The 16,245-nt window shown below is 39.8% G+C and overlaps 1 protein-coding gene across 2 annotated transcripts; it reads right to left on the bottom strand.

Annotated features, from left to right (window-relative positions):
- Positions 1–4,708: 4,708 nt before the first annotated feature.
- Positions 4,709–10,446, bottom strand: LOC148717878 (uncharacterized). 2 transcript variants are annotated; one of them, XM_088742308.1, is made up of 2 exons: positions 6,117–10,446; positions 4,709–5,825 (listed from the first exon to the last, which is right to left on the bottom strand). In XM_088742308.1, the coding sequence occupies exons 1-2, from the start codon at positions 10,427–10,429 to the stop codon at positions 5,804–5,806; spliced, it is 4,335 nt and encodes a 1,444-aa protein (XP_088598434.1). In that variant the 5' UTR covers positions 10,430–10,446; the 3' UTR covers positions 4,709–5,803. The 2 variants fall into 2 exon arrangements, with proteins under 2 accessions (XP_088598434.1, XP_088598435.1); XM_088742309.1 differs by lacking the exon at positions 4,709–5,825 and having other exon boundaries at positions 6,113–10,446.
- Positions 10,447–16,245: the final 5,799 nt, after the last annotated feature.

Below are 16,245 nucleotides of genomic sequence, written 5' to 3'. Positions count from 1 at the left end.
TGTGCGATAATAAATTCTTCGTGAACTGATATGGAGAGCTAATCAGCAGCTTACTTTAAAATGAATCTATTTAGGTACGTTTTTACGTCACACTTTTATAACTTCTGATGGATATGAGTATGCAAAAATGAAGAATAATATTCTTTTTAAAAAGAGAACGTCAGGCTTCACTGTTTATCCCTTTAGAACGGTTGGATTTTTGTCCCAAGATCGATCACCCTATAACTGAAGCATTTTTTTTAACAGTTAGTTAACTGTGCGCGATAATCAACTCATTGTGTTCCTTTTTTTTTTTTTTTTTCATTTTCTAGAGAGTATGATTGCAGGATCAAAGACAAAAATATTGACGTTATAAAAGAATTGAGATAGTTTGCACGCTCTCATTTGTCATAATGAGAGCGTGCAAACATAATATGCCGGCACAATTTGAAAATATTTCAAAAAAAAAAGCTTTCACAATACTCGCAAAGTAATTTCAAGTTCAAATAACAAATACTAGACTTTAATTTTCCCACCAAGAGCGTAGCTCCAATTTCTGTATATAAACACTCCCACAATCCACAATTCCTCCATTCGCTCTGACGAAGGGCTAACGCCTGAAACGTCAGCTTTTTAATTCTTTACGTTTACAATCCACCACCGACGCAGCACTACAATTTAATTAGAAACTCACCCCCCATTTTAATATTTTGATATTTTAATAATTTTCAATAATTGATACTTCTCTTGGGAAGGCTATCGAATATTCTATTAAATCGTTCTCTCCACGTCTTTCTGCCAGATTCCTTAATTGTGATAAACATTGAATTATAAATCGTTCGTGCGTGACTTGCGAGACGGTTAATTTTTAGGGGATGCACTAAGCATTTATATAATTTCAGAAATTACGGTTTTTTGGGACTTCACAAGTTAGTCTCGTGCACTGGATAGCGGAGAAACCAAAATTTCAACCGGACTCTATAAGATTTTAGGTTCTATATCTCATTTCTACCTAAACTTATCTACTGGACAACGCATTTTGCTGAAATCGATAACTGTTAAGATTTTTGGTGTCTTAATAAAAAGCGTTTATTTTTACTCTGCAGGGCTTTCTCCTTTTCCCTTCCCTCTTTTGAAGGAAGTTGAACGATAGTTAAACGGACAAGCGCTGACTGCCAACTCAGACGACACAAACGAGCTACAGTCACTTACCGTCTGCACACTTTCTAATGTGATGGTCTATCTGTCTACTTCCGGGTGTGTTTCGAGAAAGCTGACCACTACCAGGGGAAATGGAACCAAGTCTAATTTTTTGCTGACCCGTTATGCAAGCGATGGTTGCGGGAGTATCTGCCAACCCTGTAAGTTCGAGGGAAATAGCATAACACCCTGCCTAACTCTGGTCCTGCTGCACCGAGAGAACATGGGATCTTGGATGGGTCTAGCCTGGGCCCGATGGCATGGTACGCAGGTTGAAAGTCAAAACGAAAGACTCCGTCTTCATAAGTTCAATTTAAAAGCTGAGCTCTTTGGAGAATCATTTTGAGAACAAAAAAACTTGGACTGAACTAGAGACGTTGGGCGACTAGCTGACCGGCTTTTCCCAAGGAAATGTTTAATCTAAAACTAGGATGTACCATTTTCGTTCTTGTTTGGCTTTTCTTTCTTTTGCACACCTTTTGTCCACTTACGCAGTGCTACACTTAGTCACATGACAAAAAAAGCCAGGGTTTCTCGCACGTGTTTTTGTAGCTTGACTAATTGTTTTTGTAAGCTGGGGTGGCCCATAAACGTCACGGCACAAACAAAACTTACAGACAAAGCGAACTCACGGCAAGACAACCGCAACTCACGGAAACACTCGACGCTAACTCAAGGCAAAACCAAACGAACTCACTGAAACACAACGCCAACTCACGGCAACACAACGCAAATTTTTCACGGAGGAAGTGAGAAGCCACGGCGGAAGCGAGAAGCCATGGTAGAAGTGAAATGTCACGGCGGATGGAACCTGATAACAATTCCATTACAGGCCATAATTTGTTTTTGTGAACTATGGCGGAATCTGTGGAAGTTGACCTGGAAGATGAGTACTTGGAGTTACCAGAAGACGACAAAGAAGGCCTCATCCGCTATCAATTCTTCAGGGGCTTCGAATACGAAGAGAATCGTTTGTTTTTACAGAAAAACCAACCTCAAAACGGCGAATTGAAAGCTTTCTTCCCGATATTATTCTCAAAATCTACAGAGAGGGCTCTACAAACTTCCTTAAGCTTTGGTTTTGTGAGTTTAGAAGAATCTTTATAACAATTTGCTAGCTTTAAATCCGTTTGTTTAGTTGGAGCCGCCATTTTGCTTGTAACTCGGGCTCCAAAGTTATCCCCCAAAGCGCAAGGTATTTTGGGTAATGTGAAAAAGGAGAATGGTTTAAAAAGAAAACGAGCGGATTACGTGGTTGGCGGTGTCTTGACGTGAGTTGCATTGTCTTGCCGTGAGTTGGCGTTGTCTTGTCGTGAGTTCGTTGAGTTTTGCCGTGAATTGCGGTAGTCTTGCTGTGAGTTCGCTGTGTCTTGGTGTAGATTTTGTTTTTTGCTGTGACACTCATGGGCCACCGTAGTAAGCGTCTCCTTCGACATCGTATGGCACAGAATGTTAATGAAACTTTCCTACTAATTTCTTTTTTTAGTTTTCACTTATGTTTAATTCTTAATTGTTATTTATCCATTTTCCGTTAGTTTTCACTCTTTTATGACTACTTTCGCGATTTGCAAGTGAATAAAGTGTTATGTCAAAACGCGTCGTTTTTATTGTGCCAACGCAACAATGCACACAGTGTCAGCTGTCGAACTTCTCCGGGGAACAAAGCGAGTCAGGTCAATTGTATGTCGTCCAAGGTTATTTTGATCAGCCTCAGTATTTTTCGATGTTGCGACGAAAAATCAGTCCATAGAAGACCTCGTTTCTGAAAATGTCTGGTTTTTTTTTTTTTTTAATCATCCAGTCACATGGCTGAATCATACTGAATCATATGAATCATATAAATCAATGAATCATACTGAATCATACTGAATCATATGTACAACTTCTAAACCATTCTGCAGAGCTTTAAAGAAGATTTCGACTTACTCAAGAAATCAGAATAGTTTTAAAATGTGATAACCAGCCGAACAAGAATGTGCAATAATACTTTACCAGCACTTAAATTGAACGCTCAAAAAATGCAAACGGTTCAACATCAATTCCTGTGTAGTGATATGAATCATTCGTTGAAGCCAGCTTTTCTATAGCACATGACTATAGCCACTTCCGAATCAGAGCAAAAATCAAAGACGATGGATATGCAATCAGTTGAAATTAATAGAAGCAGAGCCAAATTAGACAGAGGGTACCGAATTCTAAATGCTACGTTTAGCTATTTCATTTCATTGCTAAATGGCATGATGCCGGTAATTTCTGGATTCTTCAATAAATGTAAATACGTATTTGAAACTGCAATAGCTGTAATATTGTACAGCAGAATTAGACGGCCTCTATAGTGAGATGTCTTTACTTTAGATGAGTTTACTTTAGTTTCTTTGTTCTTAGTCTTTGTTCTTTTGATTCAATATCAAAAAAATTAATTCTCCTTCTTTTAACTTAATTAAATTTTTATTTATTTATTTACTTATTTACTTACTTCTCTATTCTCTTTGTTTATAATACTAATTGTGTATAAGTACCTTGGTTAGTGTAAATTTAGAATTAAAATAAAGTAAGTCTTGTGCAAATGTTAAGATACAGCAGTTAATTATACGTGACAGTGGCCAACTCGAAAGCTATGCTACTTTAGTGACTGTGCAGATTTTACTTTTGATTATTGATGTAATTTACCGTTTTTTATATATTCTGACTTTTATAATCTGTAGTAACCTCTTGAAATAGTGCGAATAAAGAGTTTCCCTGTCGATGCGAGAAGCGATGGGTCAAACTGTAATAACCAGGCTCGTGTAAACTGGCCTGTAATATTGTTCATATAAATAAAATTACCTACCCTCCCTCCCTTCCAAAAAATTTATAGGGCCTGAGAAGTTCAAGAATCATACGTTTTGCTGTAGCCAGTAAACCAAGGTTTCTGATCCTTTTTATTAACCCGAGGATGGGAGTGGTACAATGAAGGGCGGGAGTCGGGGGACAAAGGGCCGCTAAAGCACAGGAAGCGGGAGAAGGTGACACGAAAAGTGGGAGCAGTGACTCTCCTTGTCCTTTCCGCACTCCAAAGGCCGTAAGAAAACTAAGACTTTCAGCTCCTCTAAACGAGTAAGAGTTTCAGTCAATCAGTTCTTCATAATTATGAAGTACTTGATCTATCAAGCACCGATACTCATAGTTCAGCTATCATATTTGGATTAATCAGCATGATTTCCTAACCTTAAAAAATCTTAATCCTTTAAATAATTTTCGAGATGGAAATTTTTTTGACTCACAAAGTACGGTATCGTCATTCTCATATGAGTCACTCGCTTTTTTATCACAAATTTGGCGCTAGAAAACGAGTATCAAGTAACATGAGTAGGGACGAAACTTATCGCGATTTTCTATTTTAGCGTGGAAAGCGTCAGTGGACATAATGGAGACCCTTTATTTATGGTCCCGAGTCCCGCCAATTGTATCCCTTATCCCGCTTCCTTGCCGCCTTTAACAATGGAGAAACTTGGAACATCTGCCAAAGATAAACGTTCGAGAGTTTTTCTGAGATCTATCTAACGCTACCATTTATTTTTACTCTTTGGAATGGTTACAGAATAAGTTGCTGAACTACTTTCCTTTAAGAAAGTTACACTGACTACATCCGAAAAAGGGCAGTGTATATATTTTCCGTGGAATGATCCGAAAATATGTGGAAACAAGAAAAAGCTGCTGATGGCCATAAAAAAAGTCTAATAAGCTAACTTGGAAGCGATTAAAGGTAATGGTTAATATGAACATGCAAACAAGCATCATCTCCTCAATTACAATCTGCAAGTGACTTATTGAACAAGATTCAAAATCTTGCTGCCATAATTTTTCCACCTCATAAAAATCACACAACAGACATTTGTCCCGTTCCTATTTTGAGGTTCATCTATTTTCTTTTCTCGATCTTTCAAGCAGGTGACCAAAAGAAAGGGTTTCTGTAAAGACGCTCCATCAAAATCATTCTCCAAATACTTAAGGTTCTGTTAACTAATCCTAAGAAGTGGCTCTGAGGAAAACCCTTCCGCACTTAGGTGGCTCGCTTAATACTTAAATTGTAATGATTGTACTTTACAAAAGGGCATCATGCCAATAATACTCCGCGCAAATAGAACCATAATTTCTTTTCTGTCACGCGTTGTGTGACTCCCAGACTACTCGGGTATGCCGGGAGATTTCACTTGTTAAATTGAGTTGTTAAGTTGCTGGCGCTGTATACACATTTTTGTTTCACCATTTGAAAATTGTTAAATAAATCACGGCGACAATGCTGGAGACGGCCTTGTATTCGTTTTGAGAAATTTAATGGCCGAGACTAATGAACCACAACATAATTTGTCATTGTAATTTTTGTAGAGAATAAAACATTGCCTGAGTGCCTAAATAATACATCCTTTGGAGGGACATTGCAAAAGAAAACACAAAATATAAAAATTGATCTCCGGATTAATATTTCAAGATGTCGAATACGCAGTAATAAAATATTTTAAAATATTCTTTTTCTTGAATTACACAATAAAATATTATTTAAAGTCTGTTCTCTACTTATTCTATTTAATTCATACATCCATAAGTCTCTTAGCTCTGTCTCCCTACATTCATCAGTCGTCATTTAACTGTCAAGGTCTTTTTTCCTGCAACGAATGAAAATAAGAACAAATTGTAAAACAAAATACAATCATAACAAGCACAATAGCAAAACGTAGGAAAACGTATGGTTTCCGTTTACATGTATACCTGATTGATGGTGAGGCACTTTCAAGAATCTATATTTAACACCAAACAGAGAGCGTCAATTGTTACTCTCCAAAACCAAGTAAATATCAAACTAGCCTTTATATTCAAGGTCACAGATGGCTGGCTCTAATCATTAGCGACTGGTAAGCTATAGCCACCTTCTATTACCTTTTATGAGTGAATCTTACCTCTGTTTGTCAAAATCGAGCCTCACATCATCTCCAATCAGCGTAAACGAAGCCCACTCCGACACTTTGGTAAAGCCGTTATTTCTCATCCACTTCATGGCCTGATGAAGAGATTCACTGGCACTTTCTCCTTCAACGAGATGTTCATAGAATTGTCTCATCAGCTGCTCTGTTGCTGAGTCTGGAATGGCCCAAAGTGCAACTAACACCGACCGAGCACCAGATCCTAAGAATGCACGGGCAATTCCAATAACTCCCTCAGCTCTTATCTGTCCACTTCCACTGTGACAGCAGCTAAGTACCACCAGTTTAGCTCTGACTTTCACTCGTGAGACATCAGCCATCGTTAACATGTAAGCCTCCTTTGGTGGGATAACATCTCGACTGTTGAAAGGAGGAATGGGGGCGAGAGCAATTTCTCCTCTTTCGGCGTTGCCGTGGGCAGCAAAATGTATCAGGCTGACTGAACGTATCCTTTCAAGTACTGCCTGCTTCGTTGCTTGATCTTCTACCAGGGGCGGAACACCCACAAGTCGTCCGACCATCTCCGCTTCCTTTCTAGCACCTGGCAATGGCAACAGCCAATCAACCTTGGGATTGCCTATTATCAAGGCACCAGTGTTGCTGTGATAGTCCTCTGGACTGTCTTGAGTGATCTTGAGTGTCGTCAAAGAAGGAATGAGCCGGATCCTATGCGTCTCCGAGAGGTACTTGGCCCCCTCTTTTTCACTCAGGGCGGCAAAGGGAACTTTGTACAAAGTACTGTGCGGAACAATAATAACTTCAAGCTCCTCAAGCAAATCATAAACTGGGGCAATAAAGATTTTGTAACACAACGATAGACTTGAAATAACTTCCTCGTCCTCCTCCACCAGTCGCACCCTTGCTAAGCTTTTTTTCTCGGCGGTAAGAGGTTGCGACTCAATCATATTTAAAGACCGATCTTCACAGTCTTCAGTAGGCAAAATACCAAGACTCCGGAAGTTATCAGCCAAAAATTGACTCAAAGGAAAGTCTCTGGACAACCCAGCCTGAATGAGATTCTCTTCTTTTGATATTCGTTTAAAATGAATGGCTCCACTTGTTTTTAAGATCCACAAATGCACGTCATTTTGAAAATAAGAAATGTAAAGACAAGTACAATTCTTTTCCCCTCTCAAAATATTTTCAATGCCAAACCAAGATTGTGTGTTAGCAGAGATGTGCGTTTCAACCGAGTACTTCTCTGCCATCAAGTTCGATAAGCCTCTCGCTCGACTTAACTCTTCAACATAAAGAGCATCACGAACATTTCCGGTGACACAAAGCAAAGTACTTAGCAGCTTGTAGGGAAAAATTCCTGAGTCTTCCAGAAATGATGTTTTGAACTCATCAGTGCCGCCCAAGAAATACCTCATCTCCTCATACTTTTCAATACATATATGAAGACATGAAAGGGAGTCTTTGATTTTGTCTTTTAATAAATACAAAACGGCGTAACCATTCAAAATATGGAACTCTGATCTTCTATCTCCAGTATTTCTGGAAATGGATAATGCTTTCTCGAAGTATACTTCCGAAACTTCATAATCTCCGAGAATTCTATACATTGTTCCAAGGTTTGTAAGATCCGCTGCCTCCCCTTCCTTATCACCAATTTCAGTTCTGATGACAAGCGCCTTTTCGTAATACTCTTCAGCCATGTTGTATTTCCCGAGCGACTGAAACACATTACCTAGGTTTCCGTAAGCTGCTGCCTCTCCTTTTTTGTCGCCAATTTCAGTTTTGATGACAAGCGCTCTTTCGTAATATTCTTTAGCCTTCTCGTATTCCCCGAGCGACTGAAACACATTACCTAGGTTTCCGTAGTCGGCTGCCTCTCCTCTCCTGTAGCCAATTTCAGTACTGATGACAAGCGCTTCTTCGTAATACTCTTTAGCCTTGTCGTATTGCCCGAGTAACTGAAACACATTACCTAGGTTTCCGTAGTCGGCTGTCTCTCCTTTCCTGTCGCCAATTTCAGTTCTGATGGCAAGCGCTTTTTCGCAATACTCTTTAGCCTTGTCGTATTGCCCGAGTGACTGAAACACATTACCTAGGTTTCCGTAGTCGGCTCCCTCTCCTTCCCTGTCGCCAATTTCAGTTCTGATGGCAAGCGCTTTTTCGTAATACTCTTTAGCCTTGTCGTATTGCCCGAGTGACTGAAACACAGTACCTAGGTTTCCGTAGTCGGCTGCCTCTCCTTTCCTGTCGCCAATTTCAGTTCTGATGACAAGCGCTTTTTCCTGATATTCTTTAGCCTTCTCGTATTCCCCGAGCGACTGAAACACATTACCTAGGTTTCCGTAGTCGGCTGCCTCTCCTTTCCTGTCGCCAATTTCAGTTCTGATGACAAACGCTTTTTTGTAATACTCTTTAGCCTTGTCGTATTGTCCCAGCGACTGAAACACAGTACCTAGATTTCCGTAGTCGGCTGCCTCTCCTTTCCTGTCGCCAATTTCAGTTCTGATGACAAGCGCTTTTTCGTAATACTCTTTAGCCTTGTCGTATTGTCCGAGCGACTGAAACACAGTACCTAGATTTCCGTAGTCGGCTGCCTCTCCTTTCCTGTCGCCAATTTCAGTTCTGATGACAAGCGCCTTTTCGTAATACTCTTTAGCCTTGCCGTATTGTCCGAGCGACTGAAACACAGTACCTAGGTTTCCGTAAGCTGCAGCCTCTCCGTTTTTGTCGCCAATTTCAGTTTTGATGACAAGCGCTCTTTTCAGATACTCTTTAGCCTTGTCGTATTTCCCGAGCGACTGAAACACATTACCTAGGTTTCCGTAGTCGGCTGCCTCTCCTTTCCTGTCACCAATTTCAGTACTGATGACGAGCGCTTTTTCGTAATACTCTTTAGCCTTGTCGTATTGCCCGAGCGAATAAAGCACAGTACCTAGGTTTCCGTAGTCGACTGCCTCTCCTTTCCTGTCGCCAATTTCAGTTCTGATGGCAAGCGCTTTTTCGCAATACTCTTTAGCCTTGTCGTATTGCCCGAGCGACTGAAACACAGTACCTAGATTTCCGTAGTCGGCTGCCTCTCCTTTCCTGTCGCCAATTTCAGTTCTGATGATAAGCGCCTTTTCGTAATACTCTTTAGCCTTGCCGTATTGTCCGAGCGACTGAAACACAGTACCTAGGTTTCCGTAAGCTGCTGCCTCTCCTTTTTTGTCGCCAATTTCAGTTTGGATGACAAGCGCTCTTTTCAGATACTCTTTAGCCTTGTCGTATTTCCCGAGCGACTGAAACACATTACCTAGGTTTCCGTAGTCGGCTGCCTCTCCTTTCCTGTCACCAATTTCAGTACTGATGGCAAGCGCTTTTTCGTAATATTCTTTAGCCTTGTCGTATTGCCCGAGCGACTGAAACACAGTACCTAGGTTTCCGTAGTCGACTGCCTCTCCTTTCCTGTCGCCAATTTCAGTTCTGATGGCAAGCGCTTTTTCGCAATACTCTTTAGCCTTGTCGTATTGCCCGAGTGACTGAAACACAGTACCTAGGTTTCCGTAGTCGGCTGCCTCTCCTTCCCTGTCGCCAATTTCAGTTCTGATGGCAAGCGCTTTTTTGTAATACTCTTTAGCCGTGTCGTATTCCCCGAGCGACTGAAACACAGCACCTAGGTTTCCGTAGTCGACTGCCTCTTCTTTCCTGTCACCAATTTCAGTTCTGATGGCAAGCGCTTTTTTGTAATACTCTTTAGCCTTGTCGTATTTCCCGAGCGAATAAAGCACAGTACCTAGGTTTCCGTAGTCGACTGCCTCTCCTTTCCTGTCGCCAATTTTGGTTGTTATGGCAAGGGCTCTCTCAAAATACTTTTTCGCTCTTACGTATTCGCAAAGTTCATAAAAAATATATCCGAGTCTTTCACAGGCGTTTGCTTCTCCAATCTTATCACCAGTTTCTCTCTTTATATTTACCGTTTTTTCATAAAGTTGTTTGGCTTCTATAAACCTCTTTTGACTCTCAACTATCCATGCTAGGGCCATGGTTATATCTCCTTTTTCTACTAAGGTACCAGACTCGTTGGATAGGACAAGAAGTTTCCTACCGTATCTTTCTGCATTTATGTAGTCGTCGATACGAAGATAAGCGCAAAGGAGAAGTTTGTAGATGGTGGTGTAACATGGTGAAATAAATTGGTCTTTGCTGTTCTGGTTGGTGTTATTTAGCAAAATCAAGCATTCGCTGAATATTTCAGCAGCCTTCTGAACACGATCTGAGTTTAGCAGGAATTCGGCAATAGGGATGGCTATGCTCAAGGAAGTTATCATGGTTTCTATCGTTAGGTTTTCCATTGCTATCCTTTCCTGTTATTTGATTCAAATTAGGGAAACATTTAATTTTTAGTTACACAGGTCAACAAATGAGTAGATAGTCTGGATTTACTATGAGTCACAACGAAAAGGAAGCTATATGTAAACTTGAAAAAACTGGTAGGGTCAACTTTTTTTAGTAATATCGACTTAGAATAAGAAATAAATGGAAAATGGACTTGGATTGGGAAAACCGAAGAAATCAAGCGAGTAAATTCGGTAAAACTTATAAAATAACCTTGACCACGATAACCTTGAAAACGGACTGTGTGGCTGTTACGCTGTGAAAGTAAACTGTTATCCAAGTGATTTCATAGCATAACCAAAATAAAGCGCGCGCTCTGATTTGTTAATTCAGCGTCCACCATTTGCCCATGGGTGTACGCTGCTGACGTGAGCAAATGCAAAGACTAGTTTTCCGCGCGCGCTTGTTTTTTCTAGTCACGTAGGAATTGTTTAATAAAAGAAAACTCTTTTGCTGCAATGTATAAATATGATGTTATAAAACAAATGGTAAACGCCACAGTGTACACTATTAAGTTATGGATGCACTTGGGAGGTATGCTAAGCACTCAAGAAGCTAGAGTCGCTTTCGGCTATCGGCTCGCGCGACTTTTACGCTTCCTTCCTGCTTAGCAACCTCCCGCGTGCATCTAAAACTCAATAGTGTACGCTGTGGTGTTTACCATTTGTCATTCGATCTAGCTTTGTCGTTCTTTTATCTTATCACGTGATGTAAAAGTGAAACAGCATTTGTTGTTGCGTTTTCTATGAGAATGTACATCACGTGTAATTACGTTAAATAACATTCATCAAGGCGGTAGGTAAACAAACTTTAGTGCTACATGCTTCGACAGGGGTAAAACAAAATAATTACTGTCAATAACATTAATCAAGGCGGTAAGTAAACAAACTGTAGTCCTACATGCTTCGACGGGGGTAAAACAAAATAATTTGGTTTTGTCAACTAAGTTGTTAATGCAAATTGGCCATCGTAAAGCTGACGTTTAGAGTGGGAAATCGATGAAGTTGGATCGCCAGTATTTAAGTAGTCTCAGATTCTCATGGAAAATTAAAACATCTCTCTTCGTGAGCGTGTAGTGTCATATACTGACTTATCTTCTTTTTCGAGATTCAGATGCTTTGACAGACAGGCAAAAAAAAATTACAGATTACGCTCTTTGGAAAAATCTGTGCCGCAGAACGCTAATATCCAAACTGCAGTAAATGGTTTGAACCCGGGGTAACATGTGAAGGTGTAGTCTGACCGTCCGGGTAAGTGTAGTCCTGAGAAGGACTGTTGTCGGTGGCAGTGACTGACGTTTCGACAACCTGTGCGGAAGTCATCATCAGAGTCAAGTGAATGATTGTTGTCAGTAGAATGTTCTTATTCCAGTTCGTGTGAAATGATCGGTTGGTTTTGCCGTGATGTTATTGGCTGTAAGACTCAAGTGACGTAAGTCGGTCGTGATTGGTCTGTTTCGGTCTGTCGGAAAAGCTAGGTTGTTCTTTTTCGGTCGTTTGTGATGTTTATGTCGTGAATGAGTCGTTTGTATGGGGCGGGTCAAACTGTCACGAACAACGCAACAAACTTGTGTTACGCACGTGATTTTAGTGTGTAATTTAGTTAATCATCGCTATCTTTCGCAACTCTGTAACCCGATCTTTTCACGACCTTTGTAACGGAAACGACCTTAGGAAGCTTTAAGATACACCACAGGCGGCCCAAGCTCGCTTTGAGAACCACACAGGGAACACAATTTGCATATCGATTTATAAGGATTTCTATGAGATTTTCTAAGAGATATCCATAGAGATAGTTAAAAGTGGAAATATTGGAGAAATCTTTTTTGCCTTCACACAGCCAGCAGGAATTATAACGTAAGCTTAATTATAGTTTATCCTCTGCCGCTTATTTCGTTCGTTGACGGACAGTTTTCCCTATTCACAGCTATTCCGTTGCGTAACGCGTAAATTTTTTAATGTTGTAGTTTTCACCGCATGCTTCAGTGGTAACCAAGGAATAAATCGGTTTAAAATCAGGCCTGTAGTGTGTGGTTGAACTCGGCGAACTCCGGATCAATACTTCCCGCAAGGACTTGGTTCGGCAACGCGACACAAACATTTTAGCGAAGGGTATCTCGGCTATGAAACGCCTGTGTACTTAAAAAAAACGGAAATTCAATTTGTCTGTATCGAAATCTTTCAATCGTTTGAGCCCTCCTTGGGCAAGGTCCAGTTAATAACTGATGCAAATCACAGCCTCTGGAAAGTGACGTAATGAAGCACCACTGATTTCCTGCGATAACAGCGAAGGACAGTCCACAACATAAATAGGTCTGAGTTCATCAGTTTCTCAAAGTGAACGATACTCAATGAGCTTAGCTAATGCGGATAAATGATAGGGTATAAGGCCATGAAGGTTTTAAAATGTCGCCATAGAAGGAATGTATTTCACTCGTGTGGTGGCGATTCTTTCACAGTGTGACATAACAAGCGCAAACACAAAGATCAAAAGAGCAGTTACTGGGCTTTCCCATTAGCACCTCACCTCTCTAGAGTTACTAAAGAACTATAACTGTGGCTGATGTTTTGAAAGTGAAACAACAAAGATAATGCATTACAGTTGGGACTTTCCCCAACCTTCCGAAACTTCCGCTTCCACAGTGTTTTGGGGATCCAGATCATTTGTGTCTTAGTTTATCTCCTTCCCTCCTCTAGGCTAATAAAAAAAAAATTAAAAGAAAATTTTTATTACAGAATTTTCTTTCGTGCTGGTGTGCCCGTCTTCCGCGTCAGATTCAGATTTTCAACAATTAGTGGTCATATGATATATGCGTTATTAACGGAACGTGAGGTCAAGATGGCTGGATACTGGCCGAGTTTTTTTTTTTTTTACATTCTTATGGACAGAGACGAAGTCAAGGTCCAGGAAAATGCGAGAAAAGAACGAGGTTAATATCCAGCCATCTTGACCTCACAAGCTCGGTTAATAAAATATTTATCATACTGCAAAAAGATTTCGCATTAGTAAGAATTAAGAATATTAATATAACTTGTTTACTTCAAGAGCAGGGAAAGAAAGCCAACTGTCTTTGCAGCACAACAAACTCACGAGAGTCGCTTCTGTTTTCTTTGTTTGACTATCTTGTGCCGCTTTTTGCGTTTCCGTCGCCGAAATAGTCCAAGAATTACCAACTTAGTTCTAATTCAATTTTTTCATACACTGGATCAGTGCGGGCAATCCCGAGCGGGCAAGATGAGCCCACCTTGCCCACTCGGGTAGCCAATCGATAAACAAGATTCGTTTTATCTCGCCCACGGGCGCTGCGAGCGATGTAATGAAAAATACTTATTGATTGAGTTTATTACTAGTATTTCAGTTGGTTTTGTGCGTCACACTTTTATAACTAAAAATGTATTTGAGCATGCAAAAATAAAAAAATGTTCTTCTCCATCAACAGGGAACGTTAGGCCAAGGGAACATGGCAAAACCTTATTTTTTTAACCTGGTTTTATTCGTTGTTTATTCGCAAGTTAGAATTTCCGCCATTTTGTTTTTTAGTATTGTTTACCGCTGACGCTTTGTATCGCAGGCGAGCGCCGAAGGCGCGAGAGTTTTCTGGACGAGCCCCGGAGTGGCGAGAAATAACAGGGAGTGAAACCGTTGAAATTCAGCCGTTTGAAACGTGTTGTAAATTGCTAGGAACAGCGCTCGTTGCTCGGAAGAGAAATGTAACAGCAAGAACAAATTTATAAGGGATCGCGAACTACTTTCACGCTCGACTTGCAGTGATTTCCATAACAAAATGTAAGTATTTAAAGTTTTTATTATCATTTAAAGTTAATCTATTCGCTTTCAAATTTTAAAAGAAAGAAAACCGCTGGAATGACTGCTATTATGACAAGCATATAAGGCTTTATTTTGAATTTTTCAAGCTAAAGTAACTTTAAATCTTTTTGTATTCAACAGAATATTGGAAAACTTTTATGAAAAGTCGCATCACACTGTTACCGTTGACAATATATACGAATGAATGGATGGTTATACCACCGATGTTCTGTGCAGCGATGCCAGTTGGTGCTGTTACAAAACAATGTAGTCCTTTCCGTCGAATTTTCTCTATAATATATCGCAGAAAGAATGATTTTCCACTGCCGGCTTTTCCAGATACAAAAACACTATAACTACCCTCAATAATTCCTTCCACTTTCCGCTGATTTTCACTTAAAATCGCCATAAAAAGTCTTCTTGTTAGATGTTTGTTTATATTTCTAACGCTTCGCGCCTTCGACCAAAATTCTGTGCGAGCTTAGTTTGGCGCCATGGCAAGTACAACGAGCATCATGAGAAGTACACGGTAAAAAGCTTGCTTCCCGTTTAATTTAGTATTTCTGTTTCCCTCACGTAAGATGGAAAGATTCCTATGAACACGACTGTTTTTTTTTTCTTTTTTTTTTTTTTGTATTTGATGTCAAAATTACCTGATTTTTCTCGGAATTCGGGGAAATTTGACTTCCAAGACTACATGGCCAGAGCCAAATAAACCGCATTTGGGAATGATGGGTTCATTTTAATAGTCTGTAATCAGTAGTAAAAGACCCACACCGCATTATATATATACTCGTTGTAATCGTTTGCAATCATGTGGAGGTAACACCATTTATACCCCACAGCTTTTCTTTTCATCATAACCAGTTCTGAATATTGCGTTTCTAGTGTTCGAATTGGTTCATTCAAGTGCTTTAATACTCATTTTCGATTTATCTTGTATGGAAATGCATTGAAATGTGTGTTGGAAACTGAAAACTTTTTCTGAAAAAAATCCAAACGTTTAAGATTCAATGAAATGTAATAAAACAATTATTGCTTTCACGTTTGCTGGATACGAGATTGTTTAAAGCCATCCCGTATCCAGCTCGCACTCACGGACTAATTATTAAGTATCTGAAGTGTTGGGATATTTTTCACACGGGAGGGCTAGGAGGTTCAGAACTGTGTCAAGCTTGACTTTAAGAGGATACAGAATGCCTTACAATTATAAATTGTGAGATAGGGGGTAAAATCTCTCCAAAGACTTCTTTGGATGCCCCTCCTCCCCCCCACAAGTATCAAACAATGTTACTGCCAATTTGTGATTATTTGAAGGAAAAATAAAAACTGTGATCAAGAGTACTTCACAAGATAACTGAAACTAGGAACTGATCAAAAATCAAATGCAATCGCGAAAAATATCAAAAGATTATTTTCCCCCCAAGTGATTCAATATGTACGAGACTTGAAGTAATGATTGGCATTTCAAAAAACTTTTGAAACTATAACTTAGAAATATATCTCTAATTCCACAGAAGATGGCGAGGGTAAAACTCCACATTTTTGAAAATTCAAAACAGAAATTGAATACCACGGGAGAAAGAAGGAGGAGGAAGATATGGAGAGCTAATGAGTAGTTTACACAAGAGAGCTTTATTTCGGTGAATTTATTTCGGTTTTGTAGGTCACACTTTTATTACTTTTATGATGGATTTAAACGCGCCAAAATAATCAATGTTATTCTTTTTCAACTGGGAACGTCAGGCTTCAGTGTTCAGCCCTTTGAATGGTTTGATTTTCATCACAAGATCGATCACAATTCAACTAAAGTTTCTTTCTTTAAACGGTTAGTACTCTGTGCGGGATAATCAACTCATTGTCAGTCGTGAGCTTTTCATTTTTTAGCGGGTGCGATTTGCATAATCGAAGACAAAAATACTAGCCTGTGTACAGCTGCCCACTACCCTCAAAAAAAAAATAAAAA

The sequence above is a fragment of the Stylophora pistillata genome, chromosome 13 (assembly GCF_964205215.1).
Source record: "Stylophora pistillata chromosome 13, jaStyPist1.2, whole genome shotgun sequence".
In the NCBI taxonomy this organism is placed as follows: Eukaryota; Metazoa; Cnidaria; class Anthozoa; order Scleractinia; family Pocilloporidae; genus Stylophora; species Stylophora pistillata.
This window is presented reverse-complemented; position numbering and strand designations above follow the sequence as displayed.